General features: G+C 36.7%; 1 protein-coding gene and 1 long non-coding RNA gene across 4 annotated transcripts in view; both read left to right on the top strand.

Moving 5' to 3' along the window:
• The window catches only part of LOC119746486 (MAP7 domain-containing protein 1-like), a 55,559-nt gene extending 50,252 nt beyond the window's left edge, over nucleotides 1–5,307 (top strand). For all 3 annotated transcript variants that reach the window (XM_038223455.1, XM_038223454.1, XM_038223456.1), the window contains one exon: nucleotides 845–5,307. In XM_038223455.1, the coding sequence (XP_038079383.1) occupies nucleotides 845–855 (11 nt within the window). In that variant the 3' untranslated portion in view covers nucleotides 856–5,307. The remainder of the gene's footprint in view (nucleotides 1–844) is intronic.
• A 789-nt stretch (nucleotides 5,308–6,096) lies between these two features.
• LOC119746081 lies at nucleotides 6,097–9,212 on the top strand. Its single transcript, XR_005273692.1, has 3 exons — nucleotides 6,097–6,143; nucleotides 7,091–7,212; nucleotides 9,063–9,212. It is a non-coding gene; the product is annotated as an uncharacterized LOC119746081 (long non-coding RNA).
• The last annotated feature ends 3,533 nt before the right edge of the window (nucleotides 9,213–12,745 follow it).

Here is a 12,745-nt window from a genome sequence, read left to right as displayed (position 1 = left end):
TGCTGATGTTATTTTGTTTCTTTGCCTTGATGTTTTGAGTGATGCTAACTACATGTACATGTATACGTAGAAGCGACTGCTGTGTATTACTTTCGCAATGGCAGGCAGACTTAACATCGCTTAGTCTGGTAGAGCTTGTATTTTTTTTGCTTTTACTTTCATGTTTAACCTTAGCAACTGTGCTTAGAGTGACTGACTGATGCTTTCGTTTTAAGTAAGAATGAAGTTGCTCGCTTCGTGAAGTAGAATAGGCTGTGCCAAAATTCATTGCCACTGGGAAGTTCTAGCGTTATGGACATCACAAATCAGATATTTTTCATTTACTTTAAGAGCTCGGTAAATAAACGTGAAAACATATTATTCAAATATTATACGGCCATCATCTAGTAATGGTCAAGGAATTTATTGACTAGGAGTTTTGGATCATTTCGTTAATTAGATATCATGGTTAATTGGCTCTGTCACGGACATTACATTTTCTTCCATAACGCTGGAATTGCCCTGCTGTTGTTATAACATTTAAAAAGCATGTTGCATTGTTTTATTAACCATTAAACATCCACATTTTATTTCCATCTGCCCTTTTTCCCATAGAAACTTTTCCTTTATTTTCTCCATTTTAACCCTCTTCCTTACCCTAACAATACAAGTATACTCAGCTGCTGGCTGTTTCTATGTGAGGCATGTAGATACTACATCAAGAAAATTGCAAACCCCCTCCCCAAAAAATAAAATAGTTACTGTATTGGAAGAGGCATTTGCCACCAAACCAGCTCTCTTAAAAACCATCCTTTCCCCACAATAACAAAAAACTTGACTAACCGTTAATCTCTTCTTTTTCCAGATGCCGTTTGAAATCAACAGTCTTTTTTACTTGAATATATGAGGGCAAAAACTCTTAAATTTGAGCGATATATTGGAATGACTGTGTGCATTTGCTGTTTGTGAGGACCCAACGCCATATCTGTTAGTTGAAACCATTCACGTGTCTACACCCTTTGAGATGATGAGATGAATCCCCAATTGCATGGACAAGCAGCCGTATTCTCCAGATCTTGTGTTCCGACTTGTCATCTGCTGGACTGGTCGTAGGCCTGGGTTATGTTGAGCACTTGGAATTTGCAGTCATGATCAGATAGACCGTTCCACCCCTGCCAATCATAACTTTGCTGATGTTTTGATAACTGGATGGTAATCGCAGTGAAAATAACTGGATGAAAATCGCACATTCTTTGAATGTTCAGAATGAGTTATATTTCATGTGGAACCGATGCAATCACAAAAGTATTTTAAAAAAATACTTGTCCAAGTATTTTTCCATTAACTGGAGAGCTCTAAGAAGCTGATGCATCTTCTAGAAGCATCTTTGCCGTCGTTGACCACTTTGCGAGGAAACCAAAGTCTTGCCTGCTAACCGCAAAAACATCTTAGACAGGAGTTGGATTCACCTTGTTTCTTCAGGAGGATCTTATTGGTGCAAGTGGTACTCATAAATTCTCAAAATGACTAACAACGTAACCATGGTAACAGTGCACGACCAATTGGATTGTGGGAATCATTGGTGAATTCTTGACACCACTTGTTGGAGCAACGAGGCACCCTACGGAATTTAATCAAAAAAATCTTCACCAAAAAAAGGCGTATGCACAAAAATCAATGATATCCACGTGCACAACTTCAAACTTGGAATATAATTGGTCACTAACCACTAACATGGGATTTCTGTTTTCACGGAGGTCTTTCAAAACTGACAAAAAATCTTAACATCGGATCGATATTTGAAGATGAACAAAACAAAACAAGGTGGACGACTGTTTCTCATGTAAAATTCCCAGGTTCTCGAAACAACAACATTGACAGTGCTACGAAAACTGCAGCAACAGCGCCCTCTAGTGATAGTCCAGGAGATCGCAGCAGAATTAACAATGCCGGCTATATTCCCATCTGGAAAAGTGCGACCGAATCCAGGTGAAATTAGGATTTCCTTGGGAAAACTCCAAAAACAAAAATCCATAGAACTGGAAGAATTTCTGTCAACTTGCTTTGTAATTGCCCGTGAGGTGTGCATGTAATACTGTAGTCTTATCAACTTAACATTTTTTGTACATTTTCGCTCCAAAACCTGAAAATGGCAGTGTGTGGTGAGACATTTCATGGTTGATATTTATTTCCAGAAAGAAGGGGAAAATTACATATTTGGGAGAGTTTCCTGTGAATTGAAGTGTTTGGAGTTCGAAATAAATATGTTCTTATAAGCTCGTCGGAATAAATAGATTGTTATAAGCTTGTCGCATCAAATGCATGTCTCACTGTGAGAGCATACACACGTAAATGATAGTGCTGAGTCTCAGAAAATGATAAAAATGTTTTAAAATATCAACAAAAGTTACCGTGTTGACAAAAATATGAACTGTGAAAAACTGGCTTACAAAAGTAAATAATAAATGCTCAATACAGAAAATGAGAAATTCTATCAATATGTTAACAAACATTACTGTAATGATAAAAATATAAACGTCTGCTTGTGTGAAACGAAAAATTCATGTAGTAAAAAGAATATTCACGTATGTGGCAAAACTGTAAGATTGTGTGCATTTATGGCCTTCAAGGCAAAACATTAAGCAAAACATAAGCAAAACATTAGAACTTTTTAATGATGGATGTCAGTATGGTATTTAAGACATAAACATTTTGGGTGTTTGCTGGATAACACATATTGTTTGTCCGGTTACGGCAGAAGTTTTGACAAATGTGGCTCTTTAATTTCATTTTCAAAATTCATTTGAAAGTTATCCTCATTGTTAAAAATGTCAAATATCAAAATAGATTGCAATTTTCTTGTAGAAATGTAATTTCCAGCTAACTTATTTTAGTCAAAAAATCCCTGCAAAGTCCCCAATTTGTGTACATAAAAAAATATCCGACAGTTTTCATTTAAACACACGTCCAATTGTCTTGTTTTGTAAATACACTGTACATGTTTTTGGTTGAAAAAAGGCAGTCTCGTCTCATAGAGCATGTTTTGGGTAAATACAAACAAAAAGATGTCCCGTATTAACAATGAATCCTTAATCAAATCTTATTATTCAGAAAAATAAACAATTCGAAAGCTGTAAATAAGAAATTGTAGATTTAGTGAATGAAAAGTGCAGGGAAATCTATTGAGTGTGAAAAAAAGGATGATGTGAGAATGCATGGGCCGCTTTGTTTTCATGACAAAATTGTCAAAGTTGTTCTTTAGGTTATATTCTTCATTTTGCATTATGTTTTTGTGAAGTTTAAGAAAGAATCTCCTAAAAATTGATTGGAATTAGAAAAGGGAAATTTTGAATCAATGTTTTGAGAGTAACAACTGGCCAGATAATTAATGTAATGTTCTCAAGCTAATACTAGTAGAATACTTTTGGCGGTTTTTAATTACACATAGCTCTGAATCAAGTGAAGAGATGAACATTTTCCAGTTTGTTTTCTAATTTCCTTCACGAATGACGAATGAGTTCCAGTTGTTTGTTTGTTTTTAATTCATTCACGAGTGAAGGCAAAAATAAAGATAAATGCTGTAAAGAATGAGAAATTCCCAGATTGGATCAACTTAAATGAATCGTTTAAAACAACTATGAATGGAAAAAAAAAGTCTTAAAATGCTGGAAAAGAAAATTTGTAGCATTGTGCTCATGCATTGCATCCATGAACAACTTTGAGTCCTTGTCTGTCGACTGCCTTATTAAAATGTGACCATTCTTTGTTCCGTAATAATTTTCAGAAAAGGACGCGCTCTTGTGGTCGTGTCAACTTTTTGTTTCTAAATATATATATATCAATATATTAAAATGTATTATAATTATTAATATTATTGGGTATGATGATTCTAAAAACAGTGGATGATTGTTTAATTTATACGGGGTAAAAATTTTGCTGTCATTTATTTAAATTATTTGGTGTTTGTGATTTTGCTTATTTTTTTTCAGGTTGCTGAAATTGCTTTACATTTGATAACTGCAGCAGGGTTTTTTGTCGTTAAATATTGTTGCTATTAATGACTTAAAATCATGGATTAAAAATCATCTGTCCTTCTTTTGAAAGTTGAAAATTTGTGGAAACAAACATTTGATATAAATTTTGAAAAATCCATTTTAGCATTTAGCTCATTAAACTCATTTAGACCTAAAAATGTTTTAACAAAAGCATCCAGGTTTTTTTTTTTTCAATTGTCATTTAAAACTAATTGGGATTGTATAAACACGACTATTAATTGAGAGAAAGTTTTTGTCTTAAGTTTTATACTTTAACATTTGTATTCTGTCCCCACTTTACACAATGTGGAATTTTGTAGTATGAATTATGTTGCTATTTGTAAGCACGCCTCAATATTTGTCATTTCATGCTTGGATCAAATATTCAAATCTGTATTAGTGATTTGCATAAATATTATTTTGACAGCTTATATGTGCAATGTGGGATACAATACGATACCACATATTAAGATGAGCAATTTCTGCGACACTTTACAATTTTGTTTTTTAATGTAAGTTTCTTCTTTCGGGTGCTTTGTGTGCAAATGTACACTGGTAACTAATGGCTGGGTACCAGTATTGTCAAGAAAATGGGTGCTGGTTTGTGATCACATTTCTACAATCTCACCAAGGAGAAAATGATCATGATTCTGCAGTGTGTTTATTGTGCTCACATTAAATTCTCCTAAATGCTCAATGTAAAAAAAAATGGGTAAACAAAAATGTTGTCGGGATGTAAAAAAGAAAGAAGATTATTACTCGGTTTCAGACGAAAGCTTTCACCCTGCGTGTGAATGTCCAATGTAGTTTCCTGTTTTTGCATGAAAAACCAGAAACAACTAAAATGTTGAATAATCACACAAGTGATATGCAAAAAAAATTGCTTTTTGTCACTATATCTACATATTTAAATATTCGCACAACATTAGCTTTAACGAAAAATATCCTAGCCTCACATTACGTGTTTGAGTGAGAATTGCATGTAATCCTATGAGAGAAAAGACCAGCCAATCCGCTTTGTCGCTACCTATGATGTCATGACTTTGGAGATCTGTGATTGGGCGATAGCTGCCCACCTGATCTTCAATTTTCAAAATTGCTGATATAGAATGCTTATATGTATAATGAAAGAAAACTCTGGCTATTAATGATTCAAAATGGTTAGCTTTGGCAAAAGTGTTTACTTATTATAATGAAGAGGGTATTACAACTAAATGAATAAAAAGCACTTCATGAATGTATTTGTGCTTTGTATTAAAAAAAAAGAGGAATAAAAACTTACAAAAGTAAAACATAATGCTTGGAAATTGTAATTCTTTATAGTAAGGTTAGTTGCAGTCTAGTTTGCTTTGCAAGAAGTTTTGTAAACACCTTTCAAAATACAGCATTTTCCCCTGGCATTTTTTTTTTAAATTTTGGCTACAATTTGTAAGAATATCGATAATTGATTTTTTTTAAACAGCATTCACAAAAGCTTCTTTTTCATCATTGGCAAAATTAGAAATGAGTAGCAAAACTTCTTCAGGTTTTTTTATTTTTAAAGAACGCCATTATTGTTATAGCCAACCTTAACCCTTTGAAAAATTAAGTGCTCCCCTAGACTTTTGAAAAAAAGATTTTAGAGTATTCAAAATGGTGGGTTTAGGGGTAATTATGTTGGTTTTTTTCCCACTTGAATTAAACTGTTCATTAAAATTTAGTCCTATTGAAATAATTAAAAAGGAAAAAACTTCCCTAATCTCAATGAATATTCAAGGTGTTTTCCTTTGAAACAATACGAGTTGTTTTCTTGCTTTTTTACCAAAAATGTTAAAAAAAGATAGAAAACAATTAGGAGCCCATCTGATCATATTTTTGGTTTGAGGTATAGACCAATGAGCGAAGAGAAATAGCCTAAATATTTGCATAAAAAAGCTCCTGAAAAGACTCATCAGTCGCTACATCCTATATTTACGCGGAGCGTATTGAAATATCCTTGTGTTGGCATAATATTGTTTTGGGACCCGCCGTGATAATAGGCAAAGCGCCCCCTTGGAATTTCGGCCTCACGTGCGTGCGTTTCGCATTCGTTTCTTCGCGGGCACGGAAATGGAGGAGTGTTGTGGTTTCGAGGTGTTCTCATCTGTCCAAGTAAGTTGTCCTTTTTATACTAAAACCTAATAGTTTAGCTCTCAAGATAATGTCGGAGTCTAGTGCATGCACTGTGGGTACTTTTGAGTGAATTATAGTGGAGAAATTTGTTCTCATGTGAGAGAAAAATGGTGAACTTTTTGAGCCTGGCCGGTGAGAAATTTCAACTCGGCCGGCTCTCTGTAGATGAGGTGGGCGTGGTTCGGTAAGGCAACAAATTGAGGGGGCTATAATGCTGGACTTTTGCGTAAAATATGAAATGACCTTCGGATTGTTTCAACGAAAAACCTGAAAAACTGGAATATAATTATATGGCTCGCTTTCATGTTGCATGGTAAATGATGATTGGGTTTTGTCCTCTTCATAATTTGAAACAAATGTTGCAACCTGAAGCCACTTGTGCGATTGTGTACAAAGTTTATGGAGAGTCAAGAAAATTGTCTAAGTATTTCCTAACAGAATTGGGAATGTTTCTCAGTTCCAGATGCATGGCTTAGTAATATCACTTTTCCAATGAATGACCTTCATAGAGCATGTAGAGAAGATAATGAAAGAATAAGTGGCGTCAAGTTGCAATAGTTTTTCCATAATTACCCCGGAAAAGATTTCCCTCAAAAAAATGAAAACCTTTCCCTCTGTCTTTGACACCCCTGTCATGCCTGTTGGTTTTAAATGTTGCTATTTCATTTGGTAAGTTTTTGTTCTCTTTACGTGATGGCCAGATATATATGGGAATCTTTCCCAACGAAAAATTCCCCCGATTCAATACTGAGAAATAAGTGTGATAAATGAGTTTATACTTGTACATTGGTTCCACATCTGTTGCAACAGCACAACTTGACATGTACATGTATAAGTAGAGGCCGGGGGGGGGGGGGGGGGGGGGGGGTAAAGGAAAGGAATGGAAGTGTTGTATGTTCATTAAGGTGAGGTTATCTTTTTTGCAGCTGTGAACATGCACAAGACCCCCAGATTGCAAGAAATGACGGAACTGACGGGGTGGAGGACTAAGGAAAGACTTTCAGGTGATCATGCTGCCACCAGACGAACACCTTCACTTTTCTAAAAGGTAAGTAATGTCCAAGATATCCTACAGATTGACCACTCGTGTCCAGCATCGGCACTCTAATTTCATAACTATATCAATTAATTAATATAGAGAGTATCAAGAATCATTGGAACCGTTGTCCACTCCTTAAGTTAAACAAGTAGTCCGCATTATTTCCCAGATTTTTTCCTTATAAATATTGAACTGTAGACCAAAACAACTCGGAAAGAATGTTGCAACCTGACGCTACATCAGCATTTCTGTACAAAAGTCTATTGAGAGTCAAGAGAAACTTTTTTAAGTATTTTTTAACAAAATTGGGAATTTATTTTTGGACCCAGATTCATGTCTTATAGTCATTTTTGCAATGACTGACCTTCATTGAGATGATATATGAAGAACAAAGCAGCGTCAGGTTGCAACATTCTTTCCAACAGCTCTTTCAAAGGGTGCAAGTTTACTTTGGGAAAGAAACTCATTTAAAAGAAAAACACTTTTTCTCTGAACGGTATTATTGTTTAAAAATTTTTTTTATAAAATTCCTCCCTTCATGCAGTTGACAAGCAGCTCTTGGCAAGAATGCTTGGTGCATCTCTGATTGGTTTTAGTCGAATATGAAGATTTTTTTCTTGAAAAACCTTAAAAGTAAGAACTTAGGGCCTATTCCTGTCACTTGTTGAAAAGAAAATCCATTTGCTAACTCAAAACTCTGCTTAACTAAAAATTTAAGCCAGTTCCCCTGAGGTTTGACTTTTAAATTTTGCATTTACTTTAAAGCAAGAACTTTTCTTTGATTTTGTTGACCTTACCCCGCTATGATTTTGCGCGCATGTTGTGAACTGTTTATCTTCGAACTAAATAGTTGAACCTGATGTGCACAAGTGCAGTTGAAATAGCAAAAAGGCGCTCTTCTGGTTGCTGAAAGTCAGTTTCGAAGGCTTTAAAAAATAAAAAAAATTAGAATACAAAAAATTTGAAAAAATAATTTAGAAACAGCTGTTCTGCTATAAATGTTCTATACCTGTACTACTTATGCCCTTTTATTTTTATTAATTAATGGATAAAAGGCATTTGGAAATAAACCCTTCTATTTCTGATTATTAACCCTCCTATGCAAAAATACATTCTGTGCCAAGCTGTCCCTGCAGTCTAAATCAATCAAGTGACTGTTTTCAATTGTAAAAGCTGGATTGACTGGCTGGGACTGTTTAAGTAACTCAACAGCTATGAATTGAGTCTGGGTGATAGATAAAACAGCGGTGACCACAGCTTGCCTACTTTGTCTGTTGACCCAGTTTGACTAGTTACAGTGCTTGCTTGACATATGATCTGACTGCTGGTGACTAGCCTTTGTTAGAAGTAAAGCAGGGGAAGTGGAAGTCAATTTTGACTGCGACTGTTTTAGCAGGAGGGGTCAATGTACAAGCTAACATTAAGCATGTCAAAAGTGGGGTCACAATTTCCTGGAGCAACTTGTGTGGCATACAAACACGCCTACTTCAGGGCATCATAAAATGGGGGTGATTTTGTAAAGACTAAAAAAAAAATCAAGTTTTAATATATTTGTTCTTTCATCTTTCAATAAATGTATCATTTTGTTATTGATATATTGAAAATAAAGTTTAAAAAAAGGTTCTCTTTTCCCTTTTTCCACCTGCCGTGGCAGACATAGCAATTTTGGACCCATATATTGCAGAGCTGAATCCAAATATATCAACAGTTTAGTCACATACACAACTTAAAACAAAATGTTGACATACCTGCTAAGATTCTGTCAGATCGAACTTCGAGTTTGTACCCCTCATCCCAAACTCGCCTTCATTCCTTCAAACTCAACCATGTTTTCCTTTTGTTTTTGTTTATTTCATCAGAATGTGAAAGAAGACAGAAGCAAGCAAGCAAGCAAGCAAGCAAGTGGTCAGCGAGATGTGTTCACTAAGGTAGGACTGACCCTTTGTTTCAGCCGTTAGCGCTCAAATTGAGCCAGTGAACACCCAAGACCCAGGAACTCAAGACCCAAGTACAGTTTGCAAGTGGAGTCGTTCGTTGGATTGTACAGAGTGAGTCAGAACCCTTTACTTTTTATTTTTGAATCCAAGCAATCTTGAATCTTCCATGCTAAATTGGTCAATCTCATAGCGACAGCAGTGCAGTGTTATGGATACAATGTATTACAAATTGCGCAGCTTGAATTAAATGCAGATATATTGTCTGCTTTTCACTACTTGCATATCAGTGCTGCAATTAAAACTCTTGCCCAATGATCATCTTGTTTAATTGTATTTTTATTCTGTTCATTTGGTTGGTCAAGTTTGCTTGGTTCTATGTGTTTGTGATGTGCGGGTCGGTGGTGGTAGGTGTCGTGATTGTGCAGGGTGGTGGTTTCTCCGCAGGTCATCGGCTCAAATTGAGCACATCTCATCGGCTCAAATTGAGCAAACGTCGCAGGAAGACAGGGCTAAGGGATCTGCTATATCCTGATGTCCTCGAGGATCATCCTAATACAAGACCAGCAGGACTTTGGGATCTTCTATATCCCTACGTCCATCCGGGGGCGGATCTTGGGTGGCAATCGGAGGGGGTTTTACATCAGCTCCCTGGGGAGCAAATGTGAATTTTATTGACGTTGGGACACTTTACTCCTTGGTGGAGATAAAACAGAGTGCCATGGGTTGGCATAGACACAACTTCCCTCACAGTTTTATTTCAAAAAATCATCACTTATCTTTGAGCAAGCTATAAAGTTTCGTCAGCGAAACCTACTCCTTGGCGGAGATAAAACAAGGTGCCATGGATTGGCATAGACACAACTTCCCTCACAGCTTGAAAAATCATCATTGGTCTTTGGGCCAGCTATGCTGTTTTGTCAACTCATAATAAATATAACATTTTTTTACTCCTGAATGGAGAGGAGCAAAGAGGAATATTTACAAGCATAAAATACTGGGTATAATTTACGTAAGGAAACTTGCCCCTGGATCCGTCCCTGCTGCAAGGCTCCACTAAACTTCAAATTATCTTGTGCACCGCCTTTAGGGCATAAACCCATACTCCCGACTATGAAGCACATCATTGATGTCCACCCCATCTACAAATCGCCACATGGACTCCTCGAGCTGGATGAAGACACCATCAGCTGGTTGAATTTGAAGGAATACTTCCATAGGGATTTTTTTAAATAAATATTGATCACCAATAAGTGAAATGAACAGTTTCACTTCATAAATAGGGTTTTTTCTCTTAGTTCAGGGGATCTGCTATATCCTTCTGAAAACTTATTAAGGCTATGGGATCTCCTATATCCCTATGCCGTTAGGGCTTAGGGAGGTGCGGCGGTTTCGATTGCTAATTGGGGTCTGACTGGGTGCTCCAATTGAGGTGCGGCGAAAATCCAGCACAGATTCAAGGGGCGAGTTGCGTCCGCGTGGTAGGTCCGCCTTCCACGTGGGGCGTGGGTCCTACGCAGCGGCCTGGAAACCCTAGGATGCCGTGCCATAAAGGAGCAGGTAGTGCGTCCCTCTTTATAGGGGCGTGGCCCTGTATTCACAGCCGGCAAACGCTGCTACTTCCTATCAGACCGCATGAACCCGTAAGGGGGATGGACTTAGGGGGGCGTGCATATAGGTTAGGGTGCTTTCCTGGTCCTTCGGGGCTGGGCGGGCGGACCGGACAGTCGATAACTGTGTCTGGCCCTCCGGGGCCTACCTTTTATCCAGCAATGGGCCTTACGATACTGAAAGCGCGTTGGGGCTGGTATCCTGGGACCTTCTCGTGGTGGCCCTGTTTAAACAGACCTTACCAGGATATTTGACCTGCTCAGTGAACATGAATCACAATGTTACTTTGCCTTTCTTACACATACCAATTGCTTTCACCGCCTGCTTCACCAATTTTCAGGCTTTCTTTGCAAACCTGGGCTTTCCAAACAATATGTTCCTTCAAATGCCCCCCCCCCCCCCAAAAAAAATTCCTAGAAAATAAACTGCAAATAAAAGTTCATTAATTTCTGCAACATTCTGCGTAATGTTCATTGAGCAGGTCTGGTTTAATAATGTTTTGTTTCTCTTTAATGGCATTGGCTAACAGATGCATAGCCTTAAAAAAAATCACAGAATTTGGAACAGTTTAATTCAGTCAAATGTCCGGCAATTGTGGCAGCAATATTTAAAAATAACCTGATCTGTTGAAGGTTTGCAGAAGTTACATTCTTCAAAATCGTTAATCTATTATGTCCAAAACTGCACATTTGTAGGCTTCTTTGATTTTGTATATATTAAAAAAAAAAAAAATTCAAAAGGAAATGGTTTAGCCATATATTTAAAGTCAAATTGCTTTACATTTTCAAGCCAAAAATACATCTTTTAAAATCCACTTGTGGCTCTCAAAATAAAAAAGAAATGCTTGATGATGTATGATGAATTATTGATGAAGCGTAATGTTCCGACAGTTTTGTATTTTATTAAGGTTCCCCTCGGTAAACTACTTGAAGGCTGGAAGTGAAGGCTGAAGGAGAAGACACAACTACCACTGCAGACATCTCAATCATCTTAGACACGGTGAGTAAATCACAATAATTAAAGCTAGCTCTACATGATCTAGGAGATGGTTCACTTCTTTTACTTCTGCTGTTGCCTTGTAGGTGTTTGATCACCCAATTGTCTATTTGCTGTGAAATTTGAGACACAGTAGTTTCTCAACAGACTTCTCAAGGAAAGGGTTTATAAATACACCCACCCTCTCCTTTACATTTTCCTTCTGGCAAATTTCACAGGTTGTGCAAAGTTTTCAACAAAATTCAACAAACTTATTGTACAAAAATTTCCTTAAATAATTCCAATGCCAAAAATAGTGCAAAATGAAGAATGTTCGGACTTATGTATTTTAAGTTTGTGACATTTTTGTCTTAAAAAAAGTTTCCCTTTTTGTTCTCCCTTTTTGTTCTTTTTGGAAGGTAACTGATGCCGTCGACAGAGTTTGAAGGTACTACCCAGGACGGTAACTGTTGAGCACACATTGGATGCCGAGAACACTGTATTACCATGGCAACGCCAGACCGGGATCCTCCAGTTGGAAAACTTAGTGCATGTGATGCGTGGGACATGCATACATCCTTTTTGTGAAATTGTGCATCTTGCATTGATATTATGCATGTCAAATCTTGTAACTAAATCATTGAATTAATTGCCTATTTTGCAACAAAACTTTGCAACAAATTCTTGCAAGTAAACACATCTACCTGGCAGGGCTCAGAAGTTTGAAAGTTATCAAATATTGAAAGCTTTTTCCGCGGAATGATTTCACCGTGATTACAAATCCTTGTCTTATAGGAAATCTGAAGAAGTACACCCTTTTTTTTTAGATATTGTAATGTTGATATCATGTATTATTCAATACAGGTATTTTAATTTAAAAGTACTTCTGATTGTAGTTTTTTTTCGAAAAATTTACCTGGTATTCCTTTTGGTACTCTGTTTCCAATTTAAATAATTTTTTTCACTGACTATTCATTACAATCTTGAAAGTTTGTCTGCCTAAATCCGATTCTAACAATCCC

This window comes from Patiria miniata, unplaced genomic scaffold (genome assembly GCF_015706575.1).
Source record: "Patiria miniata isolate m_02_andy unplaced genomic scaffold, ASM1570657v1 HiC_scaffold_7, whole genome shotgun sequence".
NCBI classification, from domain to species: domain Eukaryota; kingdom Metazoa; phylum Echinodermata; class Asteroidea; order Valvatida; family Asterinidae; genus Patiria; species Patiria miniata.
Note: the sequence above shows the minus strand (reverse complement) of the source record. Positions and strands in the feature narration are given on the sequence as shown.